General features: G+C 48.1%; 1 protein-coding gene across 3 annotated transcripts in view; it reads left to right on the top strand.

Moving 5' to 3' along the window:
* Window positions 1-16,133, top strand: part of HMGXB4 (HMG-box containing 4) — a 28,996-nt gene extending 12,863 nt beyond the window's left edge. For 2 of the 3 annotated variants that reach the window (XM_066596369.1, XM_066596370.1), the window contains exons 6-11: window positions 1,408-1,489; window positions 2,024-2,088; window positions 3,482-3,587; window positions 9,899-10,068; window positions 12,824-12,946; window positions 13,571-16,133. In XM_066596369.1, coding sequence (XP_066452466.1) covers window positions 1,408-1,489; window positions 2,024-2,088; window positions 3,482-3,587; window positions 9,899-10,068; window positions 12,824-12,946; window positions 13,571-13,615 — 591 coding nt within the window. In that variant the 3' untranslated portion in view covers window positions 13,616-16,133. The remainder of the gene's footprint in view (window positions 1-1,407; window positions 1,490-2,023; window positions 2,089-3,481; window positions 3,588-9,898; window positions 10,069-12,823; window positions 12,947-13,570) is intronic. The other variant, XM_066596371.1, reaches the window with a different exon arrangement.
* The last annotated feature ends 862 nt before the right edge of the window (window positions 16,134-16,995 follow it).

The raw sequence follows: 16,995 nt of genomic DNA, 5'->3' as shown, positions 1-16,995 counted from the left end.
AAGACTTCTTCCAGCCATGACTTGTCTGCAGTTTGCTGGCTAGACACCTTTTTAGCACCTCACTTTTCCAGTATTGTTCCTACCATTTCCCAATTTATACAAACACCCCGTCCTGCTACCTCCATTTTTGTGCCTGTTCCTGCCCCACTAGCCCCCATTATACTGTACTTGACTAAGGCCTCATGTCCACGGGGAAAATCAGATCCGCTGCAGATTCTCCATGGAGAATCTGCAGCGGGTCCCTCCTGCCCCGCGGACATGAGCGCTGAAAATAGCAATTTAAAAGCATTTACCTATCCGTAGCGGGCGGCGAAGCTCTGCTCTTCCTCACGGCCGGATCTTCATTTTCGGCCGGCGGATGAATTCCTGACGCCGGCGGCACGTCGCCGGCACGTGGTCGACGTGCCGCGCGCATGCGCCGGGCACATCCGCCGAGCCGAAGCAAGGGAGATGCGGCCGTGAGGAAGAGCAGAGCTTCGCGGCCCGCTGCGGGTGAGTAAATGCTTTAAATTCCTATTTTAGGTCTCCCGCGGATCCGGACGGCTTCCATAGGCTTCAATAGAAGCCCGCGGGAGACCCGCATGAAAATGGAGCATGGTCCAGATTTTTTCATGCTCCATTTTTTTTTAAATCACTTTTATTGACGATCCGCGGGTATTTATCTACCCGCGGGTGGTCAATGCATCCCTATGGGGTGCGGATCCGCGCGCGGGAGATCCGCTGCGGATTTTAAATCTCATTTTGCCCGTGGACATGAGCCCTAAATCGTTTAGTTACAGTAATTCTAAATCGTAGATGGAAGATGACCTTAAAGGGGTTGTCCCGAGGCAGCAAGTGGGTCTATACACTTCTGTATGGCCATAATAATGCACTTTGTAATATACATTGTGCATTAATTATGAGCCATACAGAAGTTATAAAAAGTTTTTTACTTACCTGCTCCGTTGTTAGCGTCCTCGTCTCCATGGAGCCGACTAATTTTTGGCCTCCGATGGCCAAATTAGCCGCGCTTGCGCAGTCCGGGTCTTCTGTGTTCTTCTATGGAGCCGCTCGTGACAGAGAGCGGCTCCGTGTAGCTCCGCCCCGTCACGTGCCGATTCCAGCCAATCAGGAGGCTGGAATCGGCAGTGGACCGCACAGAAGAGCTGCGGTCCACGAAGCAAGAGGTTCCCGGCGGCCATCTTCACAGGTAAGTATAGAAGTCACCGGAGCGCGGGGATCAAGGTAAGCGCTCCGGTAAGCTGTCTGTACGTCCCTGCATCGGGGTTGTCTCGCGCCGAACGGGGGGGGGGGTTGAAAAAAAAAAAAACCCGTTTCGGCGCGGGACAACCCCTTTAAGTTAGATACTGTTACTTTTGAGCTGTGATGTGTAACAGGTGTGCTTTTATATTTTGTGTGTTACTGCAGCCTAAGAAGAAAAATATGTCTGCATATCAAGTTTTCTCTAAAGAATATAGAGGCAGCATCATAGCCGACCATCCAGGAATCGGTAAGAGGTGCACAGAAATGTAGCAATATGGCCCGATTTTTGTTGCGCTGTCCTACAACCCTTGTCCTATAAAGATAATTTGTGGAGGTACTTGGCCTGTGATTATGACGGGGTGCTGCTCAGAGCAATGTTAGGAGGCATTAAGCAATGCCGGACTCATAATATGGTTCTCTACACCATGGTCAACTAAATGGGCCATAATGCCAAACAGATGTTCCTACTTATGATTTCTCCCTTCAGTTAAGTGGGGGCTATGAATGTTCAATGGCTGCATATGTAAGCTGAATGTAAAAGAAGCCATAATTTAAAGAGGTTTATCTAGTGACATATCTTCTGATATATAATATTTCAAATCCTATGTAATTTAGATAATCCAATATTGAGTATAATACTGGAATGTGAAATGGGACAAATCTATATATTCATTTATTCCTCACTTTTAGGCTAGCAAATGCATCGATTTCCAATTGTCATTAGTTTATTTTGTTCTTACATATCTTCTTGTGATTTTTTTTTTTTTTCGTTCATTCTTAGATTTTGGGGAACTTAGTAAGAAATTGGCTGAAGTGTGGAAACAACTGCCAGAAAAAGACAAACTTGTAAGCTCAAGAGTTAAAGCATATTAATCTGTTCCACTACTGATTTATGAAGATAATGTTACGAAGTGTCAAAATCTCATATATACATTTCTTCTTATCATCTTCATTGCCTAGCGCCTGCTTGTTTTCTCTTTTGCTTCATGCAGACTGTGTAAAAAGTCCAGGAACCTCTTCAGTTCTCCCAAAACAACCTAATCTTACAGTAGACTGTGATAAGGGGATGCTGCTGCAGTTTCACCATATGTGAGACTGCATGTCGTAAGAGGGGAGAGAGCAGAAGTAGTTTTTTATGGATGAGAGTTGTTCATGGATCCCTTATGCAGATCTCATGTGCATGTATAAGCTTACTGAAAACAAATATAGCTGTAAGATCAGAGACTGGACAGAATTGCAGCATTTTTCATATTCCAGTGGGAGCATTTCATGTGCCTTCACTGTGTCATCAACTATCTAACCTAATTTTATGCATAGTATTATACCTAAAGAAGTATGCCCATCTCAGCCTTTTATGACATATTCACAAGATATGCCATAAAAGTCTGATAAATGCAGGTCCTAGAGTTCTAGCACCCACCCCAGGTAGGGGCTAACTTGATATTCTGGTACAATGCCTCTAAGAATTACAAATCCTAATTACGGATTTATAGTGCTCATCCAGAGTGGGCTTCAGTTTCATTGCGATTTCTCATATTCTATAGTGTTTTACAGCCCACAATTATAAACATTTGTATTTACACTTAAGAAAAATCTTTCTATTTTTGGATATTCCAGAAATAATGTTAAAATGTGCTACCTGCTGTTTGTGTTGAAGTTTCTTTTTTTTTAGTTGGTGTGCGTCTGTGTGTCTAGCCCACCTCCGTAAACTTTCCAAAGTGGTCACAACATTCTTGGTACACTCTGAGCTTTACTAAGTATGAGAAGGAATCACTGGAGAGGCGAGCAGCTGATTCTGAAGCTGCGTTGTCCTCTGTACTTCTCAGAGAAGAGATGCTGGGCAATTGCAGTCTCGCTCTTGTATGACGTCTGAGATCAGAGAAGAAGCAGCAACTTTAGAAGTAGTCGGTCACCACATCAGGAACCCCTTTCCACATACCCAGTGAAGGAGACAAAACTGAACAGGTGTGACCACCTTGGAACATTTTCTGAGGTGGACGGGACACAGAATAGAAACAGCAGGTGTCACTATTCTAATATTCCTCGAATATCTGTGATTAGAAACATTTTTTTCAGTAAGTGCATATACAAAAAACCTTACTGTATTTAACTATAAACAATAATTTTCGTGGTACAGCCTCTATAGAAAACACTAGAAAGAAAACATTGTGACTGTAGTATTAAAGTAAATGCTTAATCCCTCTATAACATGAACATCTGCCTCTTATATGGACTACAGGTCTGGAAGCAGAAAGCGCAGTATCTGCAGCACAAACAGAACAAAGCCGAAGCCACAACTGTGAAACGGAAATCAAGTCCTTCAGAATCCTCTTCAAAGTCTAAAGGTATATAAACAGCTGCTTTACTTGGCTTTCTGGCTTTATTTTATAGTTTTTTGTAATAAATCTTTTCTCGCTCGTGTCATTGGGGTACACGGCAAAGACCGTGGGATATAGCTTCGGCCACTAGGAGGCGACACTAAGCACAAAAAGTTAGCTCTGCCCTCTGGCTATATCCCTCCTGCCGACAGCAGGCTAATTAGTTTTTAGCTTAGTGTCTCGTAGGAGGACGGTCGTCCCCGTTAGGGCTGCTTTAAGGGCCAGGGTTAGACGGAGAGGCAGGACGCTCCCCATCAAACCCGAACGGAGAGGAGGGCGAACAACCTCGGGTTTGTCTAGGTTGCTTCTTGCCCGGCCCGCCTCAGAAGAAAAGGTGGCACATCCGGGTCATATATATCCGCATGTGGCCCGCCAGCGAGAGCCCCCCCATGTTTGGTGCAGAGGTCCGCATCCCCTTCCCATGGGCAGGCGATGTTATAGGGGTAGGCTGCTGGAGCTGGGGAGCCGCTTTATCTTCCAGCAAGAACGCAGGAGGTAAGTATGAGCTGGCGACCTCCCCCCCCCCCCCCCCCCCCCCCCCCCCTCTTCCTCTCCCCTCCCTGGCTCTCCCAGTATGTCGCTTTTGCATGCGTACCTTGTGGGCTGCAGCGAGGCGCAGGGATAGGCGCAGGCGGACAGGCTCCTTTTCGCGGGGGTTGTATCCGCTAGGTATGGCTGCGCAGCAGAGGGCATTATTCCGGCGCTGGTTCCAGGCACAAGCCGGCGGGGGGGCGTGGCCTCGTGGGCATGGCACCTCAGGGCAACAACTTCCAGTATGCCCTGGTCTTCCGCCTCCATGCAGGGGCTCCTGGCAGGAGTTCCTGCGATGTGGGGGCTCAATGGAGGGGCTGCAGTGCAGCCCCGGGCGAGGCAATGCTGGGAGCGGAGGGGGCGTGGCCACACATGTGACCACGCCCACATGCATCGCGGGGCGTGGCTTCGCGGCGATGCCTCTGTGGGAGTGTGGCCACGCCCTGTGACGCTGGGGGCGTGGCCTCGTGGCGTGGGTGCGGCAGAATGCTGCCTTCATTGACTCCATGTAGGGGGCGTGGTCTCAAAGGCAATGCACGCCGCCCTTGCCCCTCCCCCTTCCTCCCTCAGCACAGGTGAAGGGGGATGACCTCAGAGAAGCAGCCTATTGGGGACAGCGCGCCAGGACTTAAAAACCGCCCTGCTGCTCCACTCCTTGCTGCCCTTTTTTCTGCTCAGCTTATACGCTGTACAGCTCAAGCTCCAGGAAAGAAAGCCCTTTAGCACCTGCAGTCTCCCAACCCAGCGGCTCCCCGGACCTCTTCGGACCTCGGCAAAGACCTGGGTAACCTCTGCCTGGCCTCTTTCGCTGCGTATCCCTCCTGCCGGCGGTTGGCATAGCAGAGGATAGCTCGCAGTTTTCTTTGCCCGGTGAAACCCCAGCACCATGTCCGACCCCAGAGCCCTGGAGGCTAGACCAGGGACAGCAAGAGTAACGCACTTTGCTTGCTCACGCTGTAACCTAAAGTTTGCATGCGGACAGGCTGAGCCCTTTTGTAGAGATTGTTCTCCTGCGAAACAGGCGGCTGGGCAGGGCATCCCCCCCGCAGTTCAGCCCCCAGCTATGGCCGAGCCGGAGTGGGCCCGCTCCTTGTCAATGGCGGTGTCTGACTTCACTCGGGCATCTGGCGCAATTTTGGAAAAATTAGCGCAGGACGCCACCGGCTCACGTGAGGAGTGTGGCCGTAGACATAAATGGGTCATGCCTTCAGACTCATGGTGGCCCTCCCGGTCACCATCCTCTTCGTCGCTTTTGCGCTCTTCTGGTACTAGGTCACGGCGCTCGTCGGCAGAAGAGGATGTTTCGGACGAGGAATGGTCTGAATCTTCCTCAGACTCTGTTGTGGAGGAGGATCAGGTCCCAAAATTTTCGGCAATGGTGGAGAGCTTAGTGGTTGCGGTGTGTGACACTTTTCAGCTCACTGAACAGGAACCACAGGCATCTGGGATATCGTTTTCTTTTAGGCAGCTTAGACGCTCTCCAAAAACCTTTCCTCCTCATGAGGACTTTGACAAGGTCCTATCTAAGGAGTGGAAGGCACCGAATAAGCGTTTTTCCAAGATAGGTTACTTGGACGGGAAATATCCCTTCCCGCAGGACTTAGTGGAGAAGTGGTCAGTTCCACCGCTAGTAGATCCGCCCATTTCGCGCCTGGCTTAAGCACACGGTGCTACCCACGGCAGAGTCCTCCTCCCTCAGGGATCCCAAGGATCGAGGAGTCGAGGCCTTAGCAAAGACCGTTTTTGAGGCGGCAGGGTCAGCTCTTAGGCCTGTGTTTGCCTCGTCCTGGGTCAGTAAGGCTGTTACTGACTGGGCAAAGCGGTTACGGGAAGGAATCCTCAAAGGGGCAGCGTCCGAGGATCTGGTGGGCATTACACACCAGATTGAACAAACGGGCATGTTTCTCTGTGAGGCCTCTATGGATACAGCCAGGCTGGCGGCCCGAGCCTCCGCGGCATCGGTGGCGACTCGCTGGACCCTATGGTTAAAATCGTGGGATGCGGACGCTTCCTCCAAGGGGTCGTTAATCAGTATGCCCTTTGTAGGATCTCGTCTTTTCGGCGCCAAGCTAGACGAGCTAATCTCAGAGGCTACGGGGGGAAAGAGCTCGCTTTTGCCACAGAACCGTCCAAAGCGGTCATCTCAGCAGCACAGACGTTTTCGTTCCTATCGCCGGACGAGTCCTCGTAGGGTGAAGAGGAAGGGTCCACAGGAGCGGGAACAAAGGAAGGTTCCTTCCTTTAAACCAAGGTTCTCTTGGCGGGGGCCCCAGCCCGCAAAGGGTACCAAAAGCAAGCCCTCCGCATGAGGGACTGCCCCCACCTGTTTCGGACAAGGTGGGGGGACGGCTTCTCCAATTCAGCCAGGTCTGGTCATCTCAGATCTCAGACACTTGGGTACAGGAGGTCGTGTCCAAGGGCTATGCGATAGAGTTCCTTTCACAACCGCACGACCGCTTCTTTCGGTCCAGAACCCCAGGGGACCCAGGGAAGGCAGCAGCTTTTCTCGGAGCGGTCCGCTCTCTCTATTTACAGGGGGTGGTGGTACGAGTGCCCCCCGAGCAATACTTCACGGGGTTCTACTCAAATCTTTTTGTGGTCCCCAAAAAGGACGGCTCCGTCCGTCCGGCTCTGGACCTAAAGAAGCTGAACAGGTTCGTAGCGGTCCGTCATTTCCGCATGGAGTCGGTACGAGCGGTCATCGCATCCTTGGAGGCAGGGGAATTCCTGTCCTCGATAGACATCCAGGATGCATATTTACATATCCCCATTTGTCAGGCGCACCAGCGCTTCCTCCGGTTCGCAGTACAGGAAGAGCACTTCCAATTTGCGACATTGCCCTTCGGGCTGGCGACAGCTCCCAGGCGGTTTACAAGAGTCTTAGCGGCAGTGATGGCAATCTTGCATTCCAGGGGGGTTGTTGCCATGCCGTATCTAGACGACATTCTGGTGAAAGCCCCGACCCAGCGGGACAACCTGGAGAGCCTGCAGATTGCCCTGGACACGCTTACCAGGTTCGGTTGGCTGATCAATTTCAAGAAATCGTCTCTTGTGCCAGCTCAACGCATGCTGTACCTGGGGATGTGCTTCGACACGGCACGAGGTCGAGTGACTCTCCCGGAAGCAAAATGTCAGCTGCTTCAGAGGCAGGTGCGGTCCCTTCTATCGCAGCGACCGGTGGCGATCCGCCATGCGATGAGGGTTTTGGGACTGATGGTATCGTCTTTCGAGGCGATTCCATTTTCCCAGTTCCACTCCCGCCCCTTGCAGTGGGCGATACTGTCAAGGTGGGACAGGTTAGCATGATCCCTCGAGGGGAAGATAAGGATTCCGCCAGGTGTTCAGCAGTCACTCCAGTGGTGGTTGGACTCGCCACGTATCCAGCAGGGCAGGTCGTTCCTGCCCCTGCAGTGGCAGGTGCTGGCTACAGACGCCAGCATGACAGGCTGGGGGTGCACACTGGGGGATCAGGTAGCACAGGGAACCTGGTCCACGCAGGAGTCCGGTCTCCAGATAAACGTCCTGGAGCTGCGAGCAATACTCCGGACCTTGCAGCATTTCGTGCATCGGCTGGAGGGAACTCCAGTGCGAATCCAGTCAGACAACGCGACCGCGGTGGCTTACATAAACCATCAAGGCAGGACCCGCAGCAGGGGAGCCATGAAGGAAGTAGAGGGAATTCTGTCATGGGCCGAGAAACATCTTCCAGCGATATCAGCAGTCTTCATTCCCGGGCTCGAAAATTGGGCGGCCAATTCCTCAGCAGGAAGGAGGTCGACCCAGGAGAATGGAGGCTACATCCCGAGGTATTTCAGGAAGTATGCCTGAGATGGGGCCGGCCAGACGTGGACCTGATGGCGTCTCACTTCAATCAGAAGCTTCCAGCCTATCTGGCCAGGTCAAGGGACCCCAGAGCTCTAGCAGCAGATGCGCTAACGGCTCCATGGACAGGGTTTCATTACCCCTATGTCTTCCCACCAATTCCTCTCATTCCACGGCTACTCAGGAGAATCAGGAAGGAAGGGCTACCAGTGATTCTCATAGCCCCAGATTGGCCGCGAAGAACGTGGTACGCGGAGCTCATGGACATGGTAGCAGACGCGCCCTGGCGATTACCCTTGCGAAAGGATCTTCTCTCTCAGGGTCCCCTCTACCACTAGAATTTAGCTACACTGCGTTTGACGGCGTGGCAGTTGAGACCGCGGTACTGAGAGCAAGGGGCTTCTCAGACCCAGTTATCCAGACTATGATTGGGGCTAGGAAGCCGTCGTCATTGAAGGTATATCACCGGGTGTGGAGAACATTCTTTCGCTGGTGCGAGCAGAAAGGGGCGCACCCGATGCATTTTTCGTTGGCTCGTCTCCTGTCGTTTCTCCAAGATGGGTTGGGCTTGGGCCTGAGCCTCAGCTCCTTTTAAGGGACAGGTTTCGGCTTTGTCAGTTTTGTTTCAGCGACCTTTGGCTTCAAGGTCGGCGGTGCGCACCTTTTTACAGGGAGTCGCTCATATGGCACCCCCTTTCCGGTCTCCGGTGCCACCTTGGGACCTTAACCTGGTTCTGGATGCCTTGCAGGCCCATCCGTTTGAACCATTAGCGGAAGTACCGTGGCGCTTGCTATCCTGGAAGGTCGCTTTCCTTGTGGCAGTTACCTCCCTTCGTAGGGTTTCGGAGATTGCGGCGCTATCGGCAAAACCACCCTTTACGGTTTTTCACCAAGATAAGGCGGTGTTGCGACCGGTGCAATCTTTTCTCCCAAAGGTGGTGTCTACCTTTCACATTAATGAGGACATTGTACTGCCATCATTTTGTCCAAAGGCGGTTCACCCTAGGGAACGGGCTCTGCACACCTTAGACCTAGTCCGTGCCCTGAGGACCTATTTGGACCAGACCGCGTCTTTCCGGCGCTCGGATTCCCTGTTCGTGATACCGGATGGTCCGAGACGTGGCCTTGTGGCATCAAAGGTGACTATTGCTCGCTGGATTTGTTCGGCAGTGGTGGAGGCCTACCGGGCTAAGGGTGAGGCACCGCCATTCCAGGTGACGGCACATTTCGCCAGAGCAGTGGGGGCGTCATGGGCGGTCAATTACGGTGCCTCAGTATCACAGGTGTGTAGGGCAGCTACCTGGGCATCCCTGCACACCTTTTCTAAGTTTTATCAGTTACATACGTTTGCGTCAGCCGACGCTTCGCTGGGTCGAAAGGTTTTACAGACGGCTGTAAACTGACCGCATGCGTTTGATTTATTTGTACCCACCCTCGGGGACGGCTGTGGGACGTCCCACGGTCTTTGCTGTGTACCCCAATGACACAAGCGAGAAAAGAGGATTTTTTATTCACCGTAAAATCTCTTTCTCGTCTCGTCATTGGGGGACACAGCACCCGCCCCTCTTTCTTTATATGACACAGTGGTGGTCCTGGTCGGACTCCGGATTCTGTAAGTCGCACATGGTGCTGCGTGTTTTTCATTACAGTTAAAATTTTTTGTTGATGTGTCATATGACTAACTATTGTTGTCTCACTGTTCCTGCATGGCTATTCCAACTGCTGGCATGACAAACTAATTAGCCTGCTGTCGGCAGGAGGGATATAGCCAGGGGGCGGAGCTAACTTTTTGTGCTTAGTGTCGCCTCCTAGTGGCAGAAGCTATATCCCACGGTCTTTGCTGTGTCCCCCAATGACGAGACGAGAAAGAGATTTTACGGTGAGTAAAAAATCCTCTTTTCTCTGTTGTGTTTTCCTTTCCTTAGGATCCTCCTCGGGGTTATCATCACCACACAAAAAGTCCCCAAGCAGTCTTGTATCTTTCTCATCCTCTCCAGCAAAAGTCCCCGATACTGAGCCCATTGATGTAGCAGCCCATCTACAGCTCTTGGGAGAGTCTTTGAGCTTAATAGGACACAGACTTCAAGAAACTGAGGTAATTTTCTGCATAAGAACTGACGTTTCACCAAACTTGTGTTGTGGGTGATCATTTATGACCACTCTTGTGGTGGTTAACTCTTGCTAGAAGAAGTATAAATGGATATACAAAATAATCCCAGTTTTTTTGGGTTTTTTTCCCCTCTGACCTACTGTGTTAAGACTGAAACCAGCATGGTGCTATCAAATGGAAGAAGTACACTTGCCTAAAGGCCCCCTGTCCACGGCAGTTTAATCCGCCGGCGAATCACGCGGGCCGACGCTTTCCATAGCATTGCTATGGAAAGCGCCGCCACCTGTCCACAAGCGAAGAATCATTACGATTCTCTGGGCCAGCCTATCTATCAGATAGGGCTGACCGGCGGAGATTCGGCGGCGGCTCCTGCTTCCTGGGTGGCTTCGTAGTGCCCGTGGACAGCCGGCCTTATTATACTCTGTGGCAGTCGGAATTTGCCAAATAAGATTAAATGGGCACTGCAATTGCAGTAGACTTGTACTTATGTGGTAACTACCGTGTTTCTACGAAAATAAGACAGTCTTATATTAATTATTGCCCCAAAAAAGGCACCAGGTCTTATTTTCGAGGGATGTCTTATTATACTTAGCAGGCTCAGTCAGTTCCTCCTGCTGCTTTGCGGAGCTGCAGGGGCACTTACTTCAGTCCTAGGCTGCTGACAGAAGATCGCTACCTCGTTATGGCACTCAAAAATCAGGAGGACCCGACTGAGCCTGCTAGGTAATGTACTACCCTTTTTTTTTTTTTTTTTTTTTAATAGGGATCATTTTCGGGGTAGGGCTTATATTTCAAGCCTCCCCGAAAATTCAGAAAACTCATGGTAGGTCTTATTTTGGGGAAACATAGTAGCAAATGTGTAAATTGAATTATTTACCTAAAATTATGTTTTTCTGCTGAAAAAGCCCTCTGAAGTGCTGGCCACTAGTGCTCTCGCTTTCTTCTTTCTAATTTACTGCTAGTTGTCATGTGACATTTGTATCAGCAAAGAAACAGACGGATTACAGTAAGCTGGGGGCCTTTTCTAAGGGCAGCAGGAAACAGCAGCACTTTGTGGAGGGGGGAGGAGGAGACCATGACAGAGGGTATGGCTGCAGCTTCTAGTACAAATTATTTCGTTCCATTAGTGGATTCACAGTTGCACTGCTCTACACAATGATGTATAATGTCCTGTATGTTGCTGCTACTGGGGGGTGCTCTTCATGTGTTGTGTATCGCAGTTGATGTAGCAGCTATTCTCCTCCAAGCTCAGGGAAAACTGTGAATTAGAGATGGAGCCTGCAGAGGGGGTAAACTGGTGAAAAAATGTAGGATACAAATCATATAAGCCCAAAATAGTGTTATTTCTCATGTACACAGGGCAGTTTATTCTGGGCGGCCACCTGAAAGTGTTTTGAACGTTTTTAGCTAGTTACGATGCTTTCATGTAGCTCTTAAGAACAATAGATTTTTATTATTTTTAAATTTTATGCACTAAAAGTAAAAGAAAAAAAAAAATTAAAAAAAATACAACTTTACAAAAACAGACCTTGTATGGCTAATTTAAATAAAATATATTCCCTACCAAATGTAGACCCGCAAACCATCTTATAGATGTCCTCTCTCTGCATTCAAAATATTTGCACACTCAGCCAAGTGTGCATATATATGGAGTGTCAGGCAAAAAAAGTGTATGCAAAACAAGTGACAGTTATCTGTGTATGGATGATGGAGTCAGAAGTAATAGGAAATATAAAGGAAAGGCTTCTTGTTTCTGCTGGATCCACTTCTGACTGTGACTTGAAAAAATTCACTCTAAACTGCATTTAAATCTGCGTTTTCAGCACTTACTATGTTTTCTTCCAATTTCATCTGGCAAACATCTGAATGCCTCTACTTTAAGGCTGGGTTCCCACAGGACAGAAGTCCTGCGGAAATCTCGCTGTTTGGCCGCCAATAAAAATTGTGAGATTTCCGCGGGATAAGCACTGCTTCAAAACCCTCGACAGTTTGATACGGGTTTTGGAGCGGTTCGGCTGCCGGCAGTCTGTTGCAGCTTTTTCTAGAGAGAAGAGAGGCCGCAACAGGAAAAAAAAAAGAATTGACATGCTGCGGCTGTCAATTACGCGCCGCCTCAGCGAGGCTTCGCCACGATGGATTGGCCAACCCGTGTGGACGAGCTCTTTGCAAAATCTCGTCCACATGGCTGGCTAATCTTGGGATTAGGAGCTGCGGGCAGATTTGCTGCACAGAATTTCCGCGGCAAATCCGTCCCATGTGAACCCAGCCTAAGGCTGCATTCACACGAATGTATATCGCCTCGGTTTTCACGCCGAGCCGATATACGTTGTCCTCATCTGCAGGGGGGGGGAGGATGTAAGAGCCAGGAGCAGGAACTGAGCTCCCGCCCCCTCTGCCTCCTCTCCGCCCCTCTGCACTTTGCACTATTTGCAATGAAAGGGGACGGGGGCGGGGCTAAGTTCCGAGAGTTAGCGCCGTCCCGCCTCTCCCCATTGCAAAAAGTGCAGAGGGGCGGAGAGGAGGCAGAGAGGGGGCGGTAGCTCAGTTTCTGCTCCTGGCTCTTCCTTCCCCCCCCACCCCCCCCCCCTTTCCCTGCAGATGAGGACGACATATATCGGCTTGGCGTGAAAACCGAGCCGATATACGTTCGTGTGAATGCAGCCTAATGGTGTCATTACTAATTGCACATATCACTAATAGAATGTGTGTTCTACTTCGTTACTATGTTTTTGCTTTTTAGGGCATGGTTGCAGTGTCTGGAAGCTTGTCTGTCCTGTTAGATTCCATTCTTTGTGCTATGAGCCCTTTGGTTTGCCTCACTAGCCAAGTTCCTGAGCTAAATGGCTGTCCGAAACAAGTTTTGGTAAGTAGTAAATGTGAAGTTTAGCTACTGTTTCACAGTTGCAAGATAACATGCATAGATCCTGAATTTTGTGTTAAGCCGCATTACACACGGGCGGGTCGGTTTCCGCTTGTGAAATCAGGCCCTGTCCGCACTTACCTGCTTTCATTTTTCTTCTTTCTGTACTGCAAATAGTCCACACGGCTCACCGTTGGACATGTGCAGTAGATTTATTTTTTTTAAACTCCTGCCTTTCCCGCAAAATCCGTGGCCCATCCGAAATGTTAATTGCGGATGGTCCGTGGGTCGGCTGGCTTTCATTGACTTCAATGGAAGCCGTCTGTGCGGAATTCCCACGAAAATGAAGCATGCTGCGATTTTTCGTCTGTGAACGGAAACCTTAATTGGTTTCCGCTCGTGTGCATGAAGAACCACTTTTGCATTGCATTCTATCTCTGGTATTTGCTGCAGAATACTGAGGCGTGACTTGCTCCGGATTCCGCAATTAAAATCCGCCCGTGTTTATTCACCCTTATGAGCATAAATGTACCTGCTGTACAGGACTGCATTTAGATGGATTAAGATTGTCAGTGCTGTACTTGACTCCTCTTTGTTTTGCTTCCTGTCTTTTGTTTATTTCTCCAGTCTAACACATTGGATAACATTGCCTATGTGATGCCCGGCTTGTGACAACAGAAGTGATGCGTGCGATGTCTGGAGCCACGTGTGTTTTTATATATATATGTACATACTGTATTATATGTATACAAGGTCAAAAACTATTTTATATCCCTAAATAGTTTTATTGTAATTTTTAAAAGTACCACCTGCATTCTGAAAAAGAGAACACTGTTTACCTTCATGAAACGAGGTCACCGAATATGTTCTGGAGAAAAATCATTGTCATTTCTTACACGATGGATGGTTGGACTGTACAACACTTTTCTTTTAAAATAAAGCACAAGTATATACTCCTCAGCAGTATGCAGTTGACACATCTTGTTCTGGAGTAATAAGACTTGGTCAACTTGTAAAATTCTGCTGCAATTCTTGAATAATGCATGCAATGGCTGCTATAAATCAGCACACTGTGAACACGACCGTAAAGGGTAATTCAGTGAAGAATGGTTTATTTGTAACCTCTCCACTTGTTAGTTGAGTGCTGGGACTTTCACTGATTGCTAGAATGTGGGACCTCTGTTACAGTGCCTCCCATAGAGTAGTAAAGCAAAATAGGAAGAAAATACCAGCTCTCAGGAGTGTAGACAGTGTTAATATAACATGATCATATACTGCGAAGAAACATCTTATTTCGTAAAGTGGGTAGTTTGGTAGACCATCTACTCCCTTCCAAGTCTGCCCATAATGTAAAAAATGTAGTCCATGTGTAACACCAGGATTGGATTGGAAGTTATGCAAGTACCAGGAATGGTACTTGTCTAACTTCCACTTGTTTGTTTGAACATCAAATAGGGTATCATGTGACACGTTTCAGAGGTCCACGTTATGGCTCTTTTCAAATTTGCATCAGATAGCATTCTTCCACATGCCACCCATAGCATCTGGACTGTAAGGGCGAGCCCGGCAGTGTCTGTATTACAGAAACCAAAAGTGCTGTGTGCTCCACAGCCGGAGAGACTATGCACCGCACACAGCAATCTACCTTGCTCAACTGCTGACCTCAAACTGAGCTCTATATTTGTAAAATACAATTCTAATCACAACAGATCTGTGCATTTACTGTGATGTATTGATATGGTTTAGGATTGGACAAACTCTAGTAAAGTAGGGATATTAGCATTGCAACTAAACGCAAGATCAGTTTCCCCAGAGCCATGTATGGATGTGAAAGCTGGACTGTGAAAAAAGCTGATAGGAGGATTGATGCGTTTGCGCTGTGGTGCTGGCGAAAGCTGCTGCGTATGTCCTGGACGGCGAGAGTAACGACCAGAGAAGTCCTGAATCGTATAAGACCCAATATATCACTGGAGGACAAGATGACCCGGCTCGGGCTCACAGAGGAGAATATAACTGGGCTCAGACTCACGGAAGACAAGATGACTGGACTCAGACTCAAGGATTTTGGCAATGTAATGCGAGCAGTGTCGCTAGAAAAATCTATAATGCTTGGACAGATTACTGGCAAAAGAAGACCTGGCCACCAAAGAGCAGGATGGCTGATGTGGACGCCCCCTCAGGCTCTGTTCACATCTACATTCAAGTGTATGTTCTTTTGTTTCTTCATAGGAATAAAAAAAATGAAGGCCCTGCAGTCAACTGAAGGGTGCTGGTCAGATCCCACTGACTCTCTTAAGGGGTCTGTCCACTTTCTCTTATGCTGTCCAGAACTCTGCGCTATTTTGTTTAAGATTCCTGGATGGAAATGTGGCCCCACACGAAGCCTCTAATGCAGATGTGAACAGAGCCTTAGTCTAGTTCAGAGACAGGTATAATATAATGCAGAGGTCCTCAGTCTCTTGTACCTTGTGATTCACGTCCTACATTGAGTGGTCGGGAGCCACAATAAACTCCAAAATAAATGACATATTAAATGTAGTGAAACAGAAATGGTGAATTAGCAAACACTTGCTGATCCAAAATGTGTCACTAGTATTATGCCATCCAAATTGGCATTGTTTTGTCCTCGGGGCTCGTCTTTAATAATGTAAATAAGGCCGGTTTCACATCTGCGTTGGAACCTCCGATCGGAGTTTCCACCACAGATCTGACTGCAAATACCGTAGGAAAACACGCTGTATGCAGCACTTTTTCTTCCATCTCAAAACTGGGCAGCTGGGCGGACCCCATTATAGTCAATGGGGTCCACCCGGCGCTGTTCGGTTTTATCCAGTGACACAATGTTCGTCCGTGGAGATTTCCCTTTCTTGCTCCCCAAACGGCACAGAAAAGCGGAATTCCCAGCATAAGTGTAAAAACTGCCTCACCAGTGCAAATGGTTATAGCTGAGGACTTGCGTGGAGAGCTGGAAACATGAGGTCACAAGACGCACTTGTTGGGAACCACTTATAGTAATCTGCAAAACTAGATTGTTTACAATGTCTTATTTTTCAGCTGCATCGTTTTCTCAATAGAAATGTATATCAGAACTTCACATCCAAAAGTACTAACCCGCTTTGTCTAAACTATTGTTTCTGCTGCAGATTTTTAAACTGTTGAGATTTTGAAAAATAAATGGTGACCTACACAACGGTTCAGCTTGCTGTGCATTCTTCAGGCACTTGGTGTCCCTTTTAACCCCTTAGTGACCAAGCCTGTTTGCGCCTTAATGACCAGGCCAAATTTTGCAAATCTGACGTGTCACTTTAGCATGGAAAAACACCAGAAAGGTTTTGTATATCCAAGCGATTCTGACAGTTTTTTCGCCACATATTGTACTTCATTTAGGTGGAAAAAATAGACCAATAGAATTTGTGTTTATTTATTAAAAGCGCCAAAATTGGGAAAAATTGAGAAAAATCGTCATTTTTTTCACATTTCCAACTGCAATATCAAATATGTGCAAACATAATATAGAAATTTTTGCTAAGATTTAGATTTCCACCCGTTTACTTTATTTTGGGCGCACATTGGAAAAACTTTTTTTTTTTTTTAAACCATTTAGGAGACGTACAAATGTAACATTACTTTTTAGCATTTTGAGGAACACTTTGTTTTCCTGCACCAAGCCAAGATTGGAAAGGCTCATGAGTGTCAGAATAATAGATACCCCCACAAATGACCCCATATTTAAAGCTACACCCCCCTTAATGTATCCACTGAAGGGTGTCATGAGTATTTTGCCCCACAGTTGTTTTTTTTCAGGAATTAATTCAATTTAGAGGAGAAAAAGTAAAATTTCATATTTTTGCAAATCTGTCATTTTAAAGACATATTTTTTTCCTATAGTTTACATGAAAATGAGGATTTACACCCCAAAATGGATACCCCTATTTCTCCCGTGTTCAGAAATATACCCAATGTGGCCCTAATGTTATATCTGAGTCCACAAAGGGGCCCAAAATGAAAGTAGTCAGTGTCTTTCAAAACAGAAATTTTACTTGAAGTCCTTT

The sequence above is a fragment of the Eleutherodactylus coqui genome, chromosome 3 (genome assembly GCF_035609145.1).
Source record: "Eleutherodactylus coqui strain aEleCoq1 chromosome 3, aEleCoq1.hap1, whole genome shotgun sequence".
NCBI lineage: Eukaryota > Metazoa > Chordata > Amphibia > Anura > Eleutherodactylidae > Eleutherodactylus > Eleutherodactylus coqui.
The sequence above is the reverse complement of the archived record's forward strand: the minus strand, read 5'-3'. Positions and strand labels throughout refer to the sequence as shown.